Raw genomic sequence first — 25,020 nt, 5'->3', positions numbered from 1 at the left:
CTGGTCCAGATAAAACCGCACGGATACCCACACGCAGAGCTCTGAGATACGTCCTCGAAGAACCATGTGTGGTGCAACACTCTAGATCATGTTGACCAGTGCAATGTGGTCATAAAACTGTTTTGGAAGTGAGTAACTTCCAAAATAACTGACTCTGAAGTTGCAGTCACCTGCTTCCTCTCAAACAACCCCAGGTTCCAGTATAGGTCGGGAAATTACATATTAGAGGGCAGTGTAGGGGAAAGGGACCTGGGGGTCCTGGTGGACAGCATGATGACCATGAGCCAGCGCTGTGCCCTTGTGGCCAGGAAGGCCAATGGCATCCTGGGGTGTATTAGAAGCGGGGTGGTTACTAGATCGAGAGAGGTTCTCCTTCCCCTCTACTCTGCCCTGGTGAGACCACATCTGGAATATTGTGTCCAGTTCTGGGCCCCTCAGTTCCAGCAGGACAGGGAACTGCTGGAGAGAGTCCAGCGCAGGGCAACAAAGATGATGAAGGTAGTGGAGCATCTCCCGTGTGAGGAAAGGCTGAGGGAGCTGGGGCTCTTTAGCTTGGAGAAGAGGAGACTGAGGGGTGACCTCATTAATGTTTATAAATATATAATGGGTGAGTGCCATGAGGATGGAGCCAGGCTCTTCTCGGTGGCAAACAATAATAGGACAAGGGGTAATGGGATCAAGCTGGAACACAAGAGGTTCCACTTAGATTTGAGAAGAAACTTCTTCTCAGTGAGGGTGACAGACACTGGAACAGGCTGCCCAGGGGGTTGTGGAGTCTCCTTCTCTGGAGACATTCAAAACCCGCCTGGACATGTTCCTGTGCGACCTCACCTTGGCGTTCCTGCTCCGGCAGGGGGATTGGACTAGATGATCTTTTGAGGTCCCTTCCAATCCCAAACATACTGTGATACTGTGATACTGTAAAATTAGCATCTGCCAGAAACAAGTTATAGAAGAGTTTTGGGTAACTCCCTGAACGTCTCGTGCCTTCTCACCCGTCATCCTTAGGAGACAAACTGGGCCCTTCTGCTTGAAGACCATTCTGTACAATTCTGGACCTTCCCCATACTCTCCTTTGCTTTCAGATGCAGCGATTAAACATTTTATACCTTTCTGAAGCTATTCTTTCAAATTTCTGAAACTGAGAACTGCACTATTGCTCAGACTCCTGAGAGCTGCCTGGAAATTACAACGGATGAAACAATCTCACATGGTTTAAACCTCAATACTGGCTCAGTGCTGTACATGTGTCAAATGAAAAATACATTTGTTGAAAACTAAATCACACTCTCATTAATTAGTTCAGCTCTGGAGAACTGCTGTGAACGTTCAGCATATGATCATGCACTTAACACAGTAAAGCCTTGTTAAATGCACGCACCTACGCATTGAAAAGACACACACTTGGAAAGCAACTGGACTCCACTGATAAAGTGGGTTCAATTATAGTGAATTTTGGTAATTTACGTGGATCTCGTAGAGCAGCACGTCTCAGACCAGAGCAACACAGCACCTAAAACATGGGGCAAAAGCAAACCTCATTTACACCTGCGTAACTCCCTCAGTTCAACAAAGTTATCAGGATAATGTTCAAGCTGTGTATTTTAACCCTTCAGCAAAAGCAGACTTAAAACTGCATCACTCTCCCACATCCGAAACTGAACATTGTGGTCAGTTTTGAGCCCCTCACCATAAGAAGGACACTGAGGTACTAGAGAGAGTGCAGAGGAGGTGATGAAGCTGGTGAGGGGCCTGGAGCACAAGTCTGATGAGGAGCAGCTGAGGGAACTGGGGCTGTTCATCCTGGAGAAAAGGAGGCTGAGGGGAGACCTTATCGCTGTCTACAACTACCTGAAAGGAGGCTGTAGCACGGAGGGGGTTGGTCTCTTCTCCCAGGTAGCAAGTGATAGGATGAGAGGAAATGGCCTCAAGTTGCACCAGGGGAGGTTTAGATTGGATATTAGGAAAAATTCCTTCCTGGAAAGGGTTGTCAGGCACTGGAACAGGCTGCCCAGGGAAGTGATGGAGTCACCATCCCTGGAGGTGTCTAAAAGGCCTTTAGATGAGGGACATGGTTTAGTGCCAGTTAGGCTATGTCTGGACTTGATGATCCTGAGGGTCTCTTCCAACTGAAGTGATTCTATGATCCTATCCTCTGTACTTCTACAAAGTTTCCTTTTTACTCCTGAGCTGAGTCGGGATATGAGCAGACACACCAACTCCTCACCGCTACTTTCACAGCTGGTTTTATGCTATGGCTGTAGGGCACCTACGTAGTCAGTGCAAACACACAAGTTGTCTGGGATACAATTCAGAACAGGAAACAAACTTTGGTGAATCACTTAGATGAGGCTCTGAAGTCAGATGTTTACATGGTACGAATGCAGCTCCCCCCTGATGTCTCCTTGCAACTCACTTTTTAGGAGCAGAAGAGCTTTATTAACATCCTTTGAAAGCTGCATAATGCAGACGTCAGCCTAGCGAGTCTTTATGAAATCAGGCAGAACTCTTTCCACTCCCTGAATCACCAGCTGCCTCTCAGATCTCTGCCCAATTTAACCAGTTTCCTTTACCGAGCAGAGCGGAGCCCCTCGACAGCACTCCCACAGCCAGAGGACACCAAGGACGTGACAGCCATCTCCTGATCACCTCTGCTCCTCACCCGCCTTGGGTCTCTGCCAGTTTGAATCCACCACTCATCTCAGAAGGGAACAGCGACCACTGGAGAGCAATGTCACTCTTTTCCCCTCTGAATTTATGAGGGGAAGGTCACTTGTCTGTGACATCCCTGACAACCGGTTGCACTATTTTTGCTGTGGACATGAGCCACACTTTCATAAGGAACATCAGCAACTGATTATTCTCTCCAGCACATATTCTCTGGCCTTTAGCTTACCCGCCCAGAAGTATTTCCAAACCAACACACCTATCATAATGACAGAAAATAGTTCCAGAACCGTCTCATCGTGGAGCAGCTGTAAAAGTGCCCCTGGAAGGACATTCCTAACCCTGTTGCAGACAGGTTTGAATGACCCACCAAAGCAATCAGCGTTAGAAATAGTCAAAACCAGCAAATGAAGCCACAGGTCTCTGGTCTGGAACCAGCCAGACACGAGCATGATGTACGGATGGCTCTGCAGAGCATGTCTGGTTGCACTCAGGAGAATGAGCCAACAACCTGCAAACCAAGGAGAAATTCAAATCCAGCCTTGCTCGAAGTGGAGCTCTGGTGTTGCAAAGAAAAGAAGAAATGAAGGATGAGAAGCTGTGGATTGACTTCTTCAGCAGCACCGTGCTCCAGCAGCCCTGGGACTTGCGGCTTGACACGGGCAAGTAACAGCTAATGAACTGCAGAGAGCTGAGCTGCTTCTCATCGATATTAATGTGAATCCACTGCTACTCCACAAACAGTCTTACAACGTTACCTTCAGAGCAGGTGCTTCACATCATGAGCATCACGTGCGAGAGCTCTAAAGGACATGCATTAAAACCTCAGTTTTACAGTGTTCTGTGTGAATCTCAGCTGAAAGCCTCATGCAGCATCTTAACCATACGTCAAAAAGTACTTTAGTAAAGAAAATGTATTAGGGAGAAGAAAAAAGTTAAATCTATTTTTCAATCTAATTTCATGCCTACATATTACAAGACAAACTAGCAAAGCTGTCAGCAACAGCAAAGGAGAACAATGCTCTCAGGGTAAGTCTGACAAAGTTAATGCTGCTATTGACAAAGTAATGCAGAGAATATTGGTGAAACTATTATTTTCCACATTCTCACTTAAGCAGTACTCTCTCGCAGTTTTCAGGTATCTGCACAGAAGCTGAATATTCAAGATGGACACTCTAGAGTGACAGAATTTACACTGTAGGAGACAATGCTGAGTACACCTGTACCTGTACAAACCAAAGCAGGTTCAAGTCATTCATTCCCAAATCACCTTTTTCACAAGAGCACACCTGCTTCAGCTGCCAGGAGGAACAACCCTGCACAGTCAAGCCAACAAATAAACTAATATGGATCTAAGAGGAGAATGGAAGAATTCAGCCTCCACTAATGGAAAGGTGGAAAACCTCATTGCTGGGGTTAATTCAGACCCCTTTAGCAACCAAATCCTCATCTTTCTGGTGGCTGCTGGAGACCTGAATCAGCTGCTAACGCTCAAAAATGCTAAGTCGGCCCTTAAAATAAAAGTTCCAAGTTACCAAAGGAAACTTCCAGATTGAATTACAAACCAGGAAAAACATAAAGTGTGGTTTCAAACAAGGGGACAAGCAGCATGCACCGCCGTGCCCAGCTCCACGAGTCCAGCCGAGGCGCCTGGGTTAAGAGTCTCCCGATCTCATCAACCCAAGCTTCTCCAAAGGCACCACCTACATACATCATTACTCCTACAAGTGGAGGTACGATTATTTCTTTCAAACTCAGAAACACCACATTTCATTCACAGGAAGATCTTAAGGCAGCTAGCTTAAATTTGCAGTACAACCGAAACAGCACTCCAATTTAAACAGATTTGGGATGTGATCAGGCAGCAGAAGAGGAGAAAACTGTGATGCTGATTTCCACCCCTTCCCCAGCATGAAGTTAAATGTAGTGATTTCTTAATCTATTGGTTAAGAAAGGTGCATGCGATTTTCAGAAAAAAAGGGAGACTTTGATCACAGGTTTACAAATAACAACACTAAGGACTTTAAGCTCTAGACTTTAAAAGTCATATTAACAATAAGATATTCAATTATTTGAACATCACCTTGATGACGTGTCTATTCCATTTAATTTCCCTCCCAACCGTAACATGATTTATCAGTCCACATTAATCCCTTTCTAAAATAAACCAGAGGTTTATCTACAATGCTGATTTTCTTCTTTTACAGTGTTTCAATTAGATGCCAAAAGAAAATAAATCAAAAGATGGTTTGTTCATTAAGATTAGGCGATATTTTAGTTTCATTAGAAATTAAAGTCTAGGCAGTTAGTGGAGACCAGACACCATAAAGAGGCCACAGCAAGGGCTACAATAAACCAGCCACCAGGGTTACAGCATGGCACAGACTTACCCAGAGCCTCAGCTGTCAGGCAGGTGCGCATGGTGAGAAATTGCAGGACACAAAATTGACACAGAAAGGAAAATAAAAAAAGTCAAACTGGTATTCCAGCATTCCTAGAGTTCAGACATTATCATCAGTGCCAAGACAAGAGAGTGAGCAGTCTGGACTAGATTATTTTCACTTCTTCCGTTGCTGATAAAAGACAAACGCATTAGCTTTGCTTCCTGATGAGCTGTTGCAAATTAAACTCCGGGCTATTTACCATGTAGTTTTATTTCTTGAGAGACTTAAACCAGTTTAGGAACTTTGTTTAGCTTGCAGATTCCTGGGTGAGAACATGTTAACATGTGCTTCAGAGAAAACGCACAACACGGACAGCTGTTGGACTCCAGTCACACTGGGGAAGGGGCACAAAGCTCATCCCCTCGTGGGGGAGAGGGAATTCGAGAACCTGTGAACTCCAGGCACTGGAAACCACAGCGCTTTTTGATGTTCTTTACTGCAATTACATTAATAGATTGTTAATTAAATGAAAAACTAATTGCTGATGCAATGCGGAAGAACATCAAAAAGATCAACCATGATATGTGTATCTTAATTAAAAAACTTTATAAATAAGGTTTTGCAATGAACCTGGCTTGTTGTCAAAAAATAGGGGAACTATCAAAGAGGCATTCAAAACTCAAGGAATGAAAATAAACCAAAGAAATACCTCCAGTCAGTGATTTTGCAACAAGTCTTCGTTGAGCTTTTAAAAAGGGGAGTTTACATTATGAGTTTAATGGGGGAAAAAAAGAAAAACACCAAAAAAATCACAGAGGCACCACGGCTTCATCCATGCAGGAGTTTTCCCCTGCAACAGATAAGAAATGCGCTCATCAGCTTCCCTCCTGAGCTGTATCGCAGTGACTCCACAGCCAGCCCTGGCTCTCGCTCCAGCCGTCACACCAGCTGAGGGGACCAGGCTGTCCCCAGCACAGCCAGGGCCTGCCAGGGGGCCTCCCCTCCCAGGGCAAGGGCCACCTATACAAAGAGTGGGAAGCACTTGAATGAGAGGGTCAGCATTTGCTTTAAGAACTGAGATGCTCCTCAGTTATAATTACGCTGAAGAGCTTCATGTTTTTCAGTTCAGAGTCACAGGGTTTATGCAATCATCCTGGAGAGGAGAGTAGCAATATCAGAGCTTCAAAGAGCAGAGTGTAACACAAAAACAGCTGCAAAGGTTCTGAACTACAAACAGGTCATCTTTACTGACTGGGAGGAAGGGAAGAAAAAGCACTTTTGGCAGTTATTACAGTAAATTAATCATCATGTTCTACTCTTTCAACTTCATCAAAATACTTTCCAAAACTGCTGCATGCTCAAAAGTAGAGTTTGTGAGTCTGGATACTCAGCGTTGATGGGACACAAGATGAAATGTACTGAGTGTTAAGGGCACTCTGCAGACTTCTACAAATGGCTTAGAGATAAAACTCAGTTTTCACACTAACACGTTATATCATTGTGAGTGTTCCATGTAACTTCTTTTCACCAATCTGCTTGGATTTAAACATTTTCCTCAAAGCTCACACACGGTGCCACATGAAGAACCTGAAAATGAAACCTACCAGTCAAGTTACAGGCAGAAGAGAAGTTTGTCTAGGTAATCATTAATAGCCAAGCCGAGATACAGAAAATAAAGCCAACATGCACTCCAGCCTTTCATAAACATTCAGTTATATTTTGTCACTTGATGCTTTAAGCTAAGAATCATGCATTTTGTTAACTTTTCAAAATGGTTACATGCAGAGCAACAGCTGCTGTCTCTCCTCTGAATTCAATATAACATCAACAGCTTCTAGCAGCTATGGATCCACTGACGAGGCCTTGACTCAGCAGAAACCTAAACATGGAATTTATTTTAAACATACGCATAATGATCCTGCTGACTCAGGTCAGCTGGGCTGACTTCTGATGTCCAGTGTTTGTCTGGAAACAAAGAGCCATTTAGAAGACGTGTGCAGGTCTATGCACTACGTTGCTTAATGTGTTCAGACAAGAGCTAAGTTTCAACGTCGGGGTGGACAACAAGGGCATAAGGACAAGGATGCATGTTGAGGATCACCATGACACCCCCAGGGACCGTGTGGATCTGGAGGTGCACCAGGATCCTGTTTAGAATACAGATATGTAGACTTTTTTTTTTTTAATAGCCAAAGACAACAAAAAGACTGAAAATTAGCCCCGTAAGGTTCTTCAAAGTGCAAGACCTTCATTTACACAGACTCGTCATTTTACCAGACTCTAGCCAACTTCCAAAAAGGAGCCCTAACACCTTTTTGTTTTGTTTGGAAAGCTTGGTGTTTTCCATGTTGCTTCAAGCTTTGGAAACACCTTTATTGCAATTAACACACCTCCTCTGCAAAAATAATAAATGATCTTCAACGCTTGGCCTGAACTTTGGACTTGGTGCCATGGAACCAGGACAAGCAGCCCATGCACAAGCCAGAGAACAGGCAAACCCCCCCAGATCCAGCCCCTCAGCGCTCAGGTGGGGTGTCCAACGTGCGGCACTCCTGCCAGGACGGGCCCGTCGCCCCCTCCCAAACACCCTGGAGATGTGGTGGAGGAGCCAGGAGCTGCTGTTCATGCTGCAGCCGTGGGCTACAAAAGGGAACCTGGGCAGCCACGACACAAATGAGAAAAGCAGAGGGTTATATTTGAGTTCCTGGATCTGAAGCTGCTCAAAGCAGAAGAAAATCACTCTTCCATCCAGTCACAGCAGAAATAAAGCTTGAAGGGTGTTTTTAGTAGCATGCACAGTATTTAGGCAAATCCAGAATTCGACAAATATCTCACTTGCCCACAGATGATCATAAGGTTAATTCAAAAATATTCTTACAAGCACGAGGAAGGGTAAGAATTGGTGGGTTTAGAGCTCCCATAGGTGAGTCAGTAACTCTACAGAAAAATCAAAGGGACAGGTCCTGCTTGGGGAAGATCACAACAAAAGAAGTAAGTCAGGGAAACGGGAGAGCTGAAGACACAGGAAGCCGTTCATGCACTTGGCAACATGCCTGCCAGGACAGTTTCATCCAAGAGTTTCCTTGCCCATAGTTCAAACCTCATTTGTGACCTAAACCACAATCCCTTCTGCAGCTTTATCTTTTTAAAAAGAAACCCCTTCTTCATTTTTCTCATCCCTCAGCGACAGCAAGAGCAACATACTTCACCACGTAGCACATTGAACAGATCCATCAAGGTGGGTACATACAGAAAAGTTTTCATAACAACATTTGACACTGCACTCAGACCAACGCTTTATTCCTCCAAGGTAGGCAACAAAAAGGGAAAAAAGCATCAGCTACTTCTTTTCCTTCCATGTTTAAGCTCTGTAGGTAACTTGCAAGAAGACAGGGTGAACTTCTTCCCACCTCCCACCCATTGGTGCTGGGAACCCCCTGGACCAGCAGCTTTGGGCATTGCTTCTCACAGCCCTGTGAGCCGCAACATCGCACTGCATCTGTGCTCCCCAGAGGCCCTGAGAACAACCCCCAGCTCCTCAAAGATATTGAAGCCCCTCCCTGCCACTGTACCTGCTACCTGGGAGCCTTCATTGCTCCCACCTTCCCCATATGTGTCCCCCTGTGAGCAGCTTTAACCTCACCTCAGTCAGTCCCACTTGGTTTGTGCTCTGGACCCAAACACCACTTGTGTTCCAAGACAGCACAGAAATACAGCGGGTTCATTAACAACTCCAAAAGTATGTCACAACAACAAAATTAAGCAAAGGAACGACATTAAAATTAAAAACCAAACAAACAAACCCAACAAAACAAAACAAACAACAACCAACCAAACAAGACACCCCGTTCAATCACAGCACGGCTGCTATAAAAGATTATAGCAAAATTATGCCTGTTCCACTCCCTGCTCAAAGATATTTAATCCCAAAGGAGGACAAGACACCAGTGTGCTGACCCTTGTCACTAGACATGGCACAAATTTGGGGAGAGAGACAAGAATCCATGAAAATCCAAGGAGAAAGTCCAGTTGCTTTAACCACTGCTGACAGACACCTATGGTGGCATCTGCAGTATGAGAACAGTGTGTTTGGTTTTTGCTGGTTTTTTTCCAGAGGGTTTTAAGTGCTTCTCTCTCCTCTTCCACCTTACAGAAAACACTGTCTCCTCCTCCAAGTCTGCAGATTAATTTACTCAATGCTCAGAAGCCGGATAAAAGGGAGATGGAGCCAGACAGCTGTCAATTCATAAAGAGGTTGAAAAAATGGTCTCTTCTTCCCAGATCACAGACATGCTTTTCTCGGCTCTCACCTACCATGCATTGAGGGGTTGTTTGTATCACACAGGGACAAGAAGTAACGAGACAAGAAAAGCAGGGGGAAAGGAAAAGAAACAGAGGAAATGTCACAGACTCACTCGAGCTGTTGGTCTGAAGTCAGACAATTCATCACACAAAATGAGAAACACGTTTACGCATCACCCAAAAATCTTACCGCAAAAATCATATCCCCCCTAAAGACGACCGTTCTGATTCAAAACACCAAACCTGTCCACCAACAGACACACACAGAGCCTCCTGAGCCAAGCTCCCTCTTGCTGGCCTCCACCTCTCCCTCTCTCATCCCTCATCTAGTCAGCTGTCAGTCGGGAGCAGTTTTGCAGTGATGTGGCTTGCTATCAGAGTCATTATTGACAGTTCGAGACAGCTTGTCCCTTCTGGATAACACTCGGACAATTTAAAAAGTTCAAGAAACCCCCCATCCCAGAATTGATTTTGCTTGCCCCTGGCTCACAGCTTTTAGGCAGGAAGGACAAGGTGCAACCTGCAGCTGCTCTATGCACATGTGCTACCTGGCTGGGAAGAGCCCAGTGCCAGGAAAGGGAACCCGAAAATCTGCTTATCTACAAGCTCTGTCACATTCTTCCAAAGCCTGGTGGGGTTTGCACTTGGCCAAGTAAAACCCTTAGTGATGGCCATGCTGCAGCTATCAGCAATGCACGTTTACATTAACACGATGACAAAACTCCTGTGACAAGATGGTGGTGGGAGAGCAACAGGAGCGCGAGATTCAGCCGCTAAAGAAGCCAGGTTGCCTTTGTGGAGAACTCCCTTTCTTTTCTTACTCATCTTTAGTTTTCTGTGGTTGCCAAGTGCCCTCCCCCTGACAACAACCCATGCCACCTTCTCACACTGAGGAATAATGTAAGGTTTAGAAGATTATAGGCTGTTAAAAAAAAAGAAAGGTGGTAGAAAGGGAGAACTAGGAGAAACGTTAATAGTTACAGAACATTTACATAATGGCTTTTTTTTATATTATTCCAAAAGATTCTAGAAAATGTTACAGGTATCTGCACAAGTCATGTTACACTGTCAATGTTCCTAACAGGAATAAGTTAGCAGAAAGCACTCTATTTTAAAACATGATTGACTTAGTACAAACAGTTTTAAGGCTTTTGTATAAGAATATTAGATGGCAGCTTCAGAATATGATTTAAATGACACATAGTAATTGCACCCTGGTGTTCAAGTAGCAGGAATACATTACAGGGGACTGAATTATTACAATAGAAAGTCCTATTGCTGTTCAATCTTTGTCAATGAGCACAGCACAAAAGGTTTTTACCAGTTCAAGTATGAAGCAAGTTACCTTTCTTTGCTTTTTTCTGTAGCTTCAGTGTGTCAGACGATTTCTTTTTTATCTCTTGGCGGGCTTTTTTGTATTCTGAAAAAACACACAGTCTCTATTATCAACACACTCGATGCCAGAACGAATGTTTTTCACAGAAAAGGCTATGTTTAAAGACATTAGACTACAAATTTTAAGAGGACAGCTAATAGCAATCAAAGCGACTTAAAATTTGCATTTTGTAGTGCCTATACATTTGGCTTAATATAACATTTTAGGGTGTGAGCACATTCACATACCAAAATCTTTCCCAAATAAACAGAGCCTTTACAGAAATAACAACTGAGAACACAGTACAAAATTAGAGTGCTTTTCATTTCAGAGACTCATCCACTCTCAGGAATGGAAAACAGAGATGACAGGTTTCTCGAAACATCTGTTTTCAAAAACAAGTATCCAAAAATGGCAAGGCAGACAATATTCTGCGATCCCTCTCCAGCATGAGAATCAGGCAGAGGGAGAGGGTGCTAGAACTTCGCCCAAGGAAGGGTCACATTGCCAGCTCTTGCTCATGAAGTGGAGCACACTGCAGTTGTCCTCATTTTCAGATGAGCTGCAAATCCTGGGAGAATTAAAATCCCAGAACAAAATATTCCACCTCTAGTCCAGGCACACTAAAAGTACCTGATATGAAAAGTGATACTTAAAAAAAAAAAAAATATATATATATAAAAGGCATGTATATACAAATACACATACACTTTAACAGAGGAGGTCAATGCTATTACTGTTCTATAGATGGAAAACCAGAAGCAGGCTGGTGATGGGCATAGGAACTGTACTGGGGCCAACTGCACCCCCAACACCCAAGTCTACCCACTAAACCCTAAATCTCAGTGCCACTTTGGCCAGGGCCACCCCTACCTGCAGGAACCCAGGTGACTCCTGCTTAACACTCTATGCAACACAAGGTGGAATTTTTTTCAAGAGCTGTGGATTGAGCTGCTTCTGTTTGATCACAGTAATAGTGGGGCAGGAAGCAAATCCTCTTTTGGAGGCCAAGCATGCTCCTTCCCACCAGTTCTTGCCCTCCTTAAAATACATTATGGTGATGCTGCTTCTTTCAGGCATGGCAAAAGTTTTCAAGTTCCAAGGGGGCCATCATCTCCACTACAAGTTTTGCAAAGCCAAAGCCATCTACTAACATGCTCTTGCTGTGCAAGACTTTGCTGCCTTCTGCTCATTCCCCCAGGAAAGGCTCTGGAGCCACCACCAACACTGCAGCTCTGAGCATCCCATGTCCAACAACACAGCTTTTCTGTTCCCCAGGTGCACATTTTTGGATTGCATCAGATATAAAATAACGATGCCGAATGTTTTACAAGGCTGTGCATTCTCTGGAGGATGCTATATCTGAGGCATAACATGACCATACAGTTAGCTTTTAACTACCCCCCGGGGCTTTGCAGGGATAGCTGCGGCAACCCCAATCCTCAGCACTATTGGAGATCATACAAGTGAGAGTGGGCTAACACAGTTAAAACTAGTCACTGCTGACCAGTCTAGAAAAATAACCCATCCCTTGGGGTCCTGCAAACTAAACCTTCACAATGTATATTCAAGAGTTAAAAATTTGTTAGGCACTTTGGGAGAGGAGCATTTTAGAAGAGAAAAGTTGCTATACATATTTAAGCGCGTCATTCAGTTCCCCAGTACAAACAAGCAAAGAGGAAGAAAAGCTGATATTACAATCTTACTCCTATTAAAGAATTCTTCCTCTGTAACTACCTTTTGCATGGTCTTTATCCAGTTGATTGGCCACTTTCTTCCACTCTTCCATCTGTTCTTGAAGTGGGTTTATCAGACAGTCAATTAAAGCACTAATTTTGTTGAAAAAACACAAAGAGCAATCAAATCCTGCAGATGCCCCTATTCTTATATAGAGAGCCAAGGTCAATATTGGAGTTATTTTTACTTTTTGCTGCGACAGCTACCAGTGTCACAATGTAAATATCAGAACATAAAAATGTTTATGCTGGAGAAAGCAAAAGAAAGGACTGGATCAAACAAATTAAATCCACATCACAAGATAATCAGAATTACTGCACAGAACTCCAGGACAGTGAGGAACAGAGTATAAACCAGAGGAGTGACCTAAACCAGGGCCAATGTAAACAGTTAGATCCTACTCATCTGTCACACAAAGAGCAGTTTAAATGGATACTCAGGAGACTGGAAAGGTTCATGCAACCATGAAGATTATGAACTTAAATAACACATGTATATGCACAAGAAGACAGAGCAGTTGTACAAGCAACCAACATCCTGTCCATGGACGTGCCTCACCTCTCACCAGTGGAGTCCGTCATAAACCACTGGTATTGCTCCACTTATTAATGAAATTGGGATCAAACCATTTAAACAGCTAACTCGGGGGTAACTAGACACTAAAGTTGTCTCCTCGCAGCCAATTTCACAAATATCTTTATTTTAAAAGGGAAAAAGCACACCAGGTCATCAGGCAAATGGTAAAGCATTATTTTGGCTCACTTCAGGTCAAGTAAAACTTTTAAGTTTGGTTAAAAAGGGCACGTGTGCAAACTACTACTTACTACAGAAGCGGGTTGTTTACATATAGCCCAGCTTACATGAGTTAATCCTCTCCCATTACCTCTACAGCTTAACTGCAAAAACGGAATAAGAGATTTTGCCTTTTCCATACTTGTTTGTGGAAAGATTGTCTCTTGGTCAAGAGGTATTTGGGCTCCCCAGTAAGCTGAGGAAGCAGCACAAAACTTGCTGCTACTTTAAAATTTAGTGACAAAGCTCAAAGTCCTGAAACAAGGACAGGTTGGTCACATCAGCAACCACCTGCTTAGCACCAAGCAACAGGAACTAATAGTGGGAATTTGCAGCATTAAGGGTGATTTGAGGTGACAGGCAGCATCTCCAGAACACACGGTGAAATCCCGCGTGTTCACAACACCTACTGCACTACGAGGGAGAAACCAACTGCTGTTCTCAGTGACATGGTCAGAGATCAGCTTGGAAGCCAACGCTGGTGAACAGTTCTAGGTGTCTCCAGTAGGAAATGAAAGAAGAACCTCGAGCTCTGGGGCAGGTACAGAGGCGCTCACCTTGAGAACTGCCGGAGTTTGGACTCTATGCTTCTGTGCCTCATACACATCCTGGTGAGAGCAGACCCGATCTCTCTGGTACCACCTGAAAAACAAAACACAAGGCAGGTGAGACCCCTGATGAGATTTCTGCCTGTAGTGTAGACGTGCAAACCATAAGGTGAGTGCCAAATCTTCCAGAAGAACTATAAAATAGATTCATAGTAACTGTAGAATCAACCAGGCTGTTAACTGGGCAGACCTCAGGGATATCTACCACCTTGGGAACAATAATTCGTGTTCATCCAGAGACCAGAACTGAACAATTAAACGCAGAAAGTAGTTCTTCCCAGCAGCCCTATGTGCCATGAGGCCCAGCTCTGTGACAGAAGAGTTAAAGAGAAGGGCTCGAGATGTCAAAAGACAAGAAGCAAAGCTGGCAAATGAGTGGGCATCTACGGATAGTTTATTTCCACATTTTGGAAATAAACCTCGGGGATCCTATCTTGATTCCTTAAACTCAATGACTCAAAAAGATTTTGCTCCTCCAGAATATGTGACTATTCCTACACATTGCCTCACCCATCAGTGACCCCGCCAGTGGACCACAGGTACTTGCCATCTCAGATCACACAGATATTTTTCATTACATCACCAGAAGGTGGCACCATTTGCTCTAGACCCTCATTCCATTTCTGACAACTGCATGACAGCAAGAGTCATTTTTTGCAGGTGTAGCTCCTCGGAATTTTTCCCTTTTAAAAGCACGCATTCCTCCATTTCCCACTTTAATCAGCATTATCAACTTTGCTCAGCCTATTAAATTTCAATGTAATTTTGTTTTGGTTGGTGTTAGTTTTGATCATTGCTTAGTTCCTATTCACAAAACAAATCTACTATTTTCAGGGTACAAACATTAACCTTTGCACAAAGCTTTTCCAAACAATCTCTGGAATGGTGAAGACATCAGCATCTATTGAAAAGTCCCATTTGATTATTAAAATGACCTTAGACTTGTAATATACAGTAAAATATCTTCCTTAAAAGGGTATTGTGCAAGTAAAAAACTATTTCCCTAGTAAATAAAATTGAAAATTTTAATAATTTTATGTATTTTTTAAGGACAAAAACAAGTCACCATCTTCCCGCATTCTTGCAGAATTAAATCCTGTGCCCACGATATGGCTCTGGAACAAAGACACTAAATAACTGGAACGAATTGTGGCTATTTGGTATTTTCCATTGTTCAAAAAGATAAACAGAAAGTCTTTTGCCACTTGCCCAATTACTCATGTTTTTATAAGGAGCTTTTGAAATAATATTATTTGGTAACACTGAAGAGCTGCAGCCTCACTGGGTGGCTGCGAAAACCATACGGACTCCAGGCTGGATCCAGACCCGTCGCTGCGGGCGATGCTGCGCTGGCACAAGCTGCCATAGACTCTGGTGACTCGAAAAGCAATAGAGAGGATGGGGAAAGGCATAAGGGAGAGAAAGCAACTGGAGGAAGAGAACAATGTCCACAACAAAAAGTGGATCTCTGTCCCAAAACACGGGCATTTTTCTCTGGAGCTGCTGCCAAGTAAAATAACTCGGAGCCTCATGTGATGTATTTTCAATGGCATAGATGGAGAAATTAACCAAAAGCTTTTGTCACCATCAGCAGAGCAATTCCCAATTGAGTTTAAGCAAAAGGGGGGTTTTCAGGTTGAAAACTCACTGAAGCACTGGAATACTAACGAGTGTCAATGGTTAAGCGACACTGCTTTCCTAAGCCCATTATATGAAAAAAGGAAGAGTCGTTTCACAACAATAAATAGGAAATAAAGCACCATGTGTTTTGGAGACTAGGAAACAAGGGTCAGTTACTATCCATATAAGTTGCAAGCTAACAAAATTTTAACTGAAATCCCAATAGCCAAAGTATAAATATATCCCCTCAATACATAGTACAGATGGATGGGAAAGGTCAGCAAAACAGCTATACAAAGTCAGGTCTATACATTGGTAGTTGTGTTTGTTTAAAAAACGCAATAAATAAAGCCTGGGATAAAAAGGTTATTCCACAGAAAAAAATGGCAAACCAAACTGGTTTGGGATGAGGGGGGTTACTGGTTCTGCTCACTTTTTGAAACTTCATGTTAGCTACACGTGTTTATAAGAAAGAGCATGGAAGTATGAGGTGTTAATTTTATTCTGTGAATAAAGACTACTCCAAAAAAGAGAAGGAAAAGGGAAAAAACAAACAGTTCTGAGAAGTTCTGAATGCCCCTTTTGGAAACAAGGTGGGGCGGAAGATGGGTTTAGGAGCCTGCTTGGGCAGCAGAACGAGAGGCAGTGCTGGGCAGTTTGGGAGGGGGGAGCCAGCACGGACCCGGGGGGGCTGTGGGGAGGTTCCACTTTAACACCGTGTGCCCAGGGGTCAGGCAGTGCCGGCGAGGGTCCGTGAGGGGGTCTGAACTCCCGAAGCAGCAGCTCTTGCCAACCATTTGCTGCCAAAGGTCCTGCTCAGCCCTCCTTAGAAAGCGTTAATCCCCCCCAAACGCCACCTAAATTATAAACTCAACCTGCCTAAAAATGAAGTGCTGGGGAACACGATCGCTCCAAATGGCTACAACAAGAAAGGACTCCTGTTCCTCTGCAAAATAACTTGCTATCATCAATAAACTGAATTTATTGATAAATAAACTGAGTTTACAATAAACTGAATTCAGAATAAACCAAGTTTAACGACCTTGAAAAGGAGATTTCCATAGTGCCGCAAAATACCAACGTCAGGCTTGCAGCAAACGCATGTCCCCTATACGTTCTTCCCAGTCGTCCTCTGCTCCTCTCGCTATAGGACCATTTGAAGAGTTCCCCACAAGCCTTATGATGCCGCTGGACACTGGCAGGAGCGAGCTCGGCTTTCATTCCTCACAGCCACCTCGCAGGCCCCACTGCCACCAAACCCTGCGCCCGGTGGTTCACGGACACAGGGCGAGCCAAGGGGGGCAGGTGGCAACACCCTGAGGACATTCTGTGGCCACCAGCTTCTGCCCCAGCAAAGGGGAACCCGTCTTCATTCAACGCACACTGCTACAATAAAATCATTATGCATTTCCAATTCCCACTTAAAAGCTCATGTTACTGGTGTGTAATTAAATGCAGGAGAGAGAAGCTTTGCAAGAGACAAGGGGCTTTTTAGATTTGGCATCCACTTGATTAGCAGAGGCAAGAACCATGTCCAAGTGTCCATACATACCCAGCCAGGTGAGACAGCCCACCAAGGTATGGATACACCTCCTGCAGGCTTTCTGGATGCTGAAACAGCAGCACCAGCATTTCGGAAAGGATCACCTCCTTGGATATGCCTGAACAGTTTGTGTTTTAGGGGTGCCTCAGCAACCCCTTGTTAAAAATCCACCACCAGACTGAAGGAAGGACCGTACCAACCCATCTCCTCCCATGCCTGAATGCCACCCCTCCTCCTCAATGTACTACGTACTTCAACAGCACCAGAGCTAAACAGAGCTTTACTTCCTTGTTCCCAACTATATTGTCTGTGAAGAATCAAAATGCTTCCTGAGGAGGCAAAAAATGTTAAATACAGGCCTGTCGCCACCCCTTGATTTACTGAGTTGGAGCACCATGGCCATCACCAATGCGTTCCGCAGTCCTTCCAGGAACACGTGTGGTACAAAGTGTTGATCTCAACTGCCAGCAGGTTTCTGCGAGGGCTGGTTCCCACCAGAACTGCACTGATGCTCCTGTTTCCAAAGGGCTGGGATCAGCTGGCTACACAACCTGGCAGAAGGGAACTATTTTGTACCACTGCAGTGGTTTGAAAATGTCCAAACATAACAAGGGATGGTAGCTTCAATTTGTTTCTTTAACGCTGTCTCAGCCAGACAGCCTTAGTGAACAAGAGTAACACATGCTTTATAGGACTTAGCGTTCCATGTTACAGCAGTAGATTACTCACAGAGGAGTGGGTGGCCAACGTGCATGCTTGGCGAACAGAGATGGACCTTACAAAACCACCATTAATGCGTGTGCAGGCCCTGGTATGGGCTATGCAGGTGAGTATTCAAAATCTGGTAAGAAGTTTATTGCACTGGGCTATGCCACAGCCATATAAAACCTGATTCAGCTTCCAAATTAATTTACAGTTTATATTTTCAAAAAGACCAGCTCCGTAAGTGACCAACTGCCCGCTTACTCAAGAAGAGACCCATGAGCCAGGCAGGCAGGAGACCAAGTGGAGATATTACTACTTTTTCGGAGCCATCAACCCACAGACATGGTGGCAAAAAGAGCATCTGAAAAGAAGCATGTCAGGAGTATGCTGAAAGCACTGCCTGCCTCCACTTCACTTAGAAGCAGGTCCTTGGCAAAATGTCATGACTTTTTGCAGGAGCTATAATTTCCTGAAGGGAAATACTTCTATTTGGCGACTAACGACAGAACCTGAGGGAATGTCAGGAAGACGTGCCAGGGGAGGTTTAGGTTGGACATTAGGAAAAGGTTCTTCACCCAGAGAATGGTGGAGCACTGGGACAGGCATCACAGCCCCAGGCCTGACAGTGTTCAAGAAGTGACTGGACAACAAATTTTGTTGAATTTCAGGGTTGCCATATGCAGGGACAGGAGTTGGACTCTATGATCCTTGTTGGTCCCTTCCAACTCAGGACATTTTATGATTCTATGAATACTCTGGGCACATCAGCAAACTTTTGATCAAACCAAGTGTATGGTGGGTAGGTGACCTGGGCTCCATCCGTGGCTCTGCAGCTATGCAAATTCAGCTACTGCGCCTTGGGCTCTCAGTTTATAAAATTAGGCTGTGAATTATCCTCTTCTCTGACACACTACAATAATTCGTCCATTAAGGCAAACAGTGCTTGGGAACAGTGTAAAGTAATACTTCGAAACCAGAGATGAGAGCTGTATTCACCAAAATTCCCACTCAGAGAAAGTGGCTTAACAAAATGCTCCTGTCAAATTTGATTAGAAAGTGGGTGATAACATCAGCCTTATTTCTCATAAGTAAAAGGCAACTCTGCGAGGCAAAACATGATTTTGCTCTCACCTGCCCTGCTTCTCTGTGTTCCTGCCTAAGCCTGTGTAACACCAAAACCCCTTTTCACACAAGATAATTAAACGAAAGCCTGCGGACCACGACACTACAATGAGTCCACTATAAAGGCATAAATGATTTTCTTTCGACGCTTGCTTGTCATTCAACATTGCAGAGAGACAACAGGGAGAGACTGTAGGAAAGAGACTCAATTGTTTTATTGGCGTCATTATGTTTGTACTTAATAATGATCATATATCAAGGAAATGATTATTTGATGAAAAGTGCAGCTGTACAACTGCATGGCCTCTGTATACTCCAAACAACCCACTACAATCAACCTCTTATCTTCCTCCTCCCGCTTCACTGCCGAGCAAGCCCAGAAGGCTCAGAAGACGACGGCCTTTCTGGAAGCGCCTTTAAGGCTCCAACTTATTAACGAGCTCATCTTTATCTTCAAGGGCAGAGTCCAAATGTGCCAGCTACCTCCCTGTTTCCCAAAAGGGAGAGAACGATGAAAAATGGGTGTAATACTTTAGTAATTTCAAAGATATCAGAAGTGGCTTCCATTTTCGAGCAAAGATTAAAGCAGGAGCAGAACAGAGGCCAGATTATTAAAACCAGCTCTAGACACGGAGGCTATGATAGGATGACTAACAGTGGGACATTTTAAGTTAATGGTCATTACTCAACCCTTATCCAAACTCACGCTGTTAGAAGAGCAAGCAGTTTCCATCACTGATTACACAGGGCATGGACGGTGATCTTGCAAAACTGTTTATGCGGATGCCTTCGTGAAACTCAAGGGTGATGGGCTCGGTGCCAGGGTGTTACAGCAGACAGGGAAATAAGGGGGGCTTTTGCCTAAAAGTGACCAGCACAGGGGTTGTAAGCATTACCACTAGAACAGAAACCTGAAAATGGAGCTATGGTAAAACTTTACATTTCAGGGTGTCAACAGCTTTCGCGTAAGTTGGGAAAACATGTCAAGAGCTGCAGACAACAGAAGGATGTTGTTCAGCATCTAGCAGCAAGGGAAAGAAAACAGGACACCCTTATTCCTACAGCTACTAAAAGCCTTTCTGACCAGTGCTTAGCAAGGTCTCTGAATGTTGCTGCTCAAAACCAGCTTAAAAACATTTCCCGAAGTATTTTAAAAAAAAATTTAATTTAGACATTTTTCAGAGAAGACTGGATCAATAAATGCAGATTCAAGGTCAAACTCACCCAGGGATTTTAGATTAACCCAATTTAATAAAACAACTGTGGCAGACCATTGTCACATTCTGCATCTCGGTAGTTGTCATTGCAAAGGAACAGCTTGCTTGCAATATTCAGTGCCATTTGGGGTGAATTACTTGGAAAACATATTTAGAGGGGCCTGATATGAAGTTGTCACATTTGCCAGAGCTGCATGCAGTCCAGATGATCCTGAGAAGAAAACGCAGTAGGTGGTCTAGTTTCTCTTTTGCAGAAGAAACTAGCATTTGTTTATGGATGGGACTAGCAGGATCTCAAACTGCATTTGCACTGGTTTTAAAGGAGGAAGAAGAGTTAAGGAGAAGAGTGGCAGTTCGTTAAGTAGTAAAGAAGAAGCTAAGACCAAAGGAACAGGAACCCTGTGCCATCCCCAGCCCGCAGCCTGCCCTGGCAAGCACCAACTTTAGGAAGTCCTTAAAAACAGACTATGACCATGGGCCAGCTAGTATGTTAATGAACACGCAAGAAAGCTCTTATGACTTCTTCTGATCTAGCTTATTCCTCTCCTCAGCAGCATTTTTGCTTACCCTAGCTGTTCTAGCAGAGTACCGGGTAAAATCCTCACCCCACGGGAGTCAACACGAGCATTGTTGTTAAACAAGCAGGGGCAGAATTTCACCCTTGCACACAGAGGTCACTCACTACACAGTCCATCCAACACATTAAATATGGTCATGAACCAGCCCTGCTACGATCTTCTGACAGTTTGGGTTCAGTCAGGGCACGCTGAAGAACCCACCTGTTGCTCTCCAGTTTGAAAGAGGATGTCACCCAGATGGGTGGCTGGAAATGCTTTGGGAAGGTTTAAGTTAAGTTATTGTAGGATGCATCAATTGTTTTTTGGAGAAACTAAGCAGTCTGCCATTGATTTACAAACTTGGAAGAGACACAACATATATCACTGAACTGTGACATCCCGTTATGGAGTGGTAAAAGTCCAGGCAGAAGTGTTTCCAGTGACAAAAGCGTCAAGTTTGAGCATGTGTGTGTCAGCAGTGCAAGGTGACCTGCTCCCTCCTCCTCTCCTTTCCATAAACCACACTGCTGGCACAGACAGCAGTGCTTTGCTTCTGGAGACTTCTTTCAAGAATTAATACCCATTCCTCCTCGCAGGTGCTTGTTGCTCGTTGTTATGAACCGCTGAGTTCCTCATCAAGGTTTTAATGCCACAAAAACAAAGCATCATTAGAAACAGATTTGCTTATAAGAGCAAATACCACACTTGTGTTTTCCAAGGGCCGTTATTTACACTTTATTCTTTGGAATACAAATAATTTCATTACTGAAAACACACAGGGTCTGCTGAACATCTGTACTCACAATGAAGATGTGCCCACTAATACTGTTCATACCTTTTCCCCATTTCTTTTCAAACTCATAGTCGAACGTATTTCTGAAATCATTCTACGAATAGCTACGTAAACCTAACGGTCTTAATCCAAGCAGATCCAACTGCTACACCTACTAATGACTTAAGAAAGGCAGGCGACGTGAGTCATGAAGCTTGCTTTCCAAAAACAAAAAAGGAGCACGCTAATAAAAAGGACTCTTGGTAATGAAAAGGGAATTCCTGAAGCTGCTAAAGAACATGGGACCAAGCCCATGTACGGCTTCAGAGTTACCCCTCACCTGTACACCATCCCAATGCTAAGCTGCAAGCCAAGTGGTACCCAGCAGCCGGGACACTCGCTGCACCAAGGACCACGATCCACAGCATGCTCTGGATGGCCAAAGATGGAGGCCTGGTCAGATGTATTTAGATAGCCAGACCCACTGATCTCCTTATCTTCATGAATCTGGCTCTAAACGAACACTTAATGTCAGCCTGATGTGTGAAGAAGGCTGTAACTCAAGATCTTTATGTTCTTCTGAAGTACAGCTCTTTATTTTGTCTGGGCATTGCTATGAAATGCGATGTAATCTGATTAGGCACCAGCAATATTCAATGAGGGGAAGGGATAATACACTTACAGCAAATGGCCTGGAACACCCAGTGCAATTCCACCGCACACTCTGCAGCACATGCAGTGCTTATTTTGAACGGCAACTTCCACAGAGACAGTGAAAAGCCTACGGGCATCTCTCCTCTTTGTGTTTCGCTATCGGCCTTGCAAACACCCCTGGCCTCAAAAGTCTAAAGATCCTTAACTCAGGACTCCCAACCACCTGTGCTGCTGATCCCAGTCCAGCAAGGACTCCAGCTACGACCAAATGGCTGCTGCCTCCAAAGCACAAAATCAAGCACGATCAGAACAAGCAGGTGCAAAAAGCAGAAGAAAAGATTTTTTTTAATTTTTTTTTTAATCCAAGTCAGCAGATCTAACTGAAACCCCACAATAAGCAGATCTGCAGAATGAGGCAGTGCTATTTTTACATGCTGTCACTTCTTCCAACAGAGCACGTTTCCTTAGAGAGTGCAGGGAAAGATCATGGAGTGACAAAAGGATGTAAAATAATTTAGACTACCTTAAGAAATTATCTGTTCAAGATATTTTAGAAAACATATGTTATGGTTCAGTTAGTTATTCAAGGATACAGCATTATCAACTCATCAAAAGAGTCAATGTACACCTGAGTATTGAGCGCAGCATCTGAGTCCATGGGCACAAGGGGAAGCTCTGCCCCTGCCCCAGATATTCAGGGACATGGTTTCCTCTCGCTGGGGCTGCCTTGTGCCTCTGCTCAGCGTTAACAACCTCTAACTGCAACAGGCAGATATGGGGGGATGCTGGTGATGATGCTTCAAAAGGCAATAAATCCTCTTTTTGGTACTTTCTCTGCTGCTCTGTGTGTCCTAAAGGCCATTGAAAATCATCTCAAATATGTATTGGAATATCCATAGCTCAACATCATCCCCCCTGACTTATTTAGTGTGCCTCCAAACTCATTTCAACTTGGTTTGGTAGAAGCTTAACACTGCACCACCTTTGCAGACTCCTTTAAAACTCAGGAGGCTCAGCAGACACACGGAGAACCTGCCCACCTCTTGAATCGAGTGGCAGATAATGAAAGGATAACAAGAATCCAGGGCAATAGTGTTTACAGTCATCCAGATTTCCCCAAAGCTCATTTTGCCCAGTGCTATATTTAAAGACAGTTGTGCTGTTCATTGGGTGAGCTCGCAAACAGCTAACTAGTTTTGGCCTCACTGAGAAGCTTTTTGGTTTTTTTTGGTAGCATCCCACTTATTTTCAGCTTCAGCTTTCTCAACCTTACTACAACATAATGAATTTTCACAAAAGCAACGAGAATGTCACCGCATGGGTTTGACACCAGCTGGCTGCTTAAGCCTGCAGTATGAAGGAATTTGCTACACAACACTGAACTTGGCTTTAAAAAAACTAATATTCCACCTGTTACAGAAAGTGAAATGAGGACAGTCATTTCCAGAGAAAACAGAGGTCTTGGCACTTTTGCCCACGAACTCAATAAACAGTGCTCAGAAAGACACAGCAAACTCTGAATTCAAGCTCTTAAATTTAGAAAAGGTAAGGGCATTTTCTCCTTTACTTGTAAGGCGCAAGTGGAACAACCTTCACACACGAATGAGGCTGAATGCAGATCAGGTGAGACAGCTTACGAGCACAGGACCATGCTCCCCAGATCTCTGGCTGCTTTGAACGCACAGATTCACACGCTCCACAGGCAAACTTCTGTTTATTCCACAAATCCTTCCAAACCATCGATGCTGCCAGGATGCATTTAAAGTGTGCCTACTTAAACCACAGTGAGTGCAGCAGGAGAAAAGCTTCCTTCAAGAGTTCTTCGATTCACAAAAAGAAAACAAAGCACATCTTGAAGAAAAGATCAACAGGAGCTGCAGAGGTGAATGGCACTACAAACGGCACAGGCACTCAGCAACACTGACTGGCACGCAAACACCAAGGATGGGCTTATCTCCTTCTGCGAGGACAGAGTAACTGGATTTCTTAGAATCATAAAATCATTTTGGTTGGAAGAGACACTCAGGATCATTGAGTCCAACCATTAACCTAACTCTGGCAATAACCCATGTCCCTAAGAACCTCAACTAAACACCTTTTAAAACACCTCCAGGGATGGTGACTCCAACGTTTCCCTGGGCAGCCTGTTCCAATGCCTGACAACCCTTTCCATGAAGAATTTCTTCCTAATATCCAATCTGAACCTCCCCTGGCACAACTTGAGGTCATTTCCTCTCATTCTATCACTTGCTACTTGGGAGAAGAGACCAGACCCCTCCATGCTACAACCTCCTTTCAGGTAGTTGTAGACAGTGATAAGGTCTCCCCTCAGCCTCCTTTTCTCCAGGCTGAACAGCCCCAGTTCCCTCAGCTGCTCCTCATCACACTTGTGCTCCAGACCCCTCACCAGCTTCGTCCCCCTCCTCTTCACTTTCTCTAGTATTTCAATGTCCTTCTTATGACGAGAGGCCCAAAATTGAACACAGGATTTGAGGTGTGGCCTCACCAGTGCTGGGTACAGTGGCACAATCACTTCCCTAGTCCTGCTGGCCACACTATTCCTGATACAAGCCAGGATGCTGCTTCTTTCAAACAAGATCTGTTGGACTGTAGCAAACACAGCACTGAGCACTGGAAGAGCAGATCCATGTATTTCTGCTGTACGTGCCCGCTGCAAGCACACACATGCAAGGCACAATAAGGTTTCTAAGATCTGTGCAAGGAGGCTAAGTTTTAAAATACCACCCAATCACCCTTAGTAAGAACAACAGCAAGGAGCTTTAGGAAACCAGGATTTGAATCAAAGACTAGAAACCTGAAGACAGAAGGAAAACAAAGATGAATTAAAAACAGCGTTGCAAATCCTGAAATTTAAGCCTTGAAAGGGGAGCAGAAGTGTTCCTGTGCCCACAGAAGTTGCTTTACAGATCTGCTTCTCCATTGTTTTAGCTGTTCCCCCACTACA

At 44.1% G+C, this 25,020-nt stretch overlaps 1 protein-coding gene across 11 annotated transcripts in view; it reads right to left on the bottom strand.

Annotated features, from left to right (window-relative positions):
• The window catches only part of MTSS1 (MTSS I-BAR domain containing 1), a gene marked incomplete at its 3' end in the record, with an annotated part of 128,584 nt that overhangs the window by 20,646 nt on the left and 82,918 nt on the right, over nucleotides 1–25,020 (bottom strand). For all 11 annotated transcript variants that reach the window (XM_080340161.1, XM_080340158.1, XM_080340165.1 and 8 more), the window contains exons 4-6: nucleotides 13,815–13,899; nucleotides 12,466–12,557; nucleotides 10,699–10,773 (exon numbers count right to left, since the gene is read on the bottom strand). In XM_080340161.1, coding sequence (XP_080196287.1) covers nucleotides 10,699–10,773; nucleotides 12,466–12,557; nucleotides 13,815–13,899 — 252 coding nt within the window. The remainder of the gene's footprint in view (nucleotides 1–10,698; nucleotides 10,774–12,465; nucleotides 12,558–13,814; nucleotides 13,900–25,020) is intronic.

Source organism: Nesoenas mayeri (genome assembly GCF_963082525.1).
Source record: "Nesoenas mayeri genome assembly, chromosome: 2".
NCBI classification, from domain to species: Eukaryota; Metazoa; Chordata; class Aves; order Columbiformes; family Columbidae; genus Nesoenas; species Nesoenas mayeri.
The sequence above is the reverse complement of the archived record's forward strand: the minus strand, read 5'-3'. Positions and strand labels throughout refer to the sequence as shown.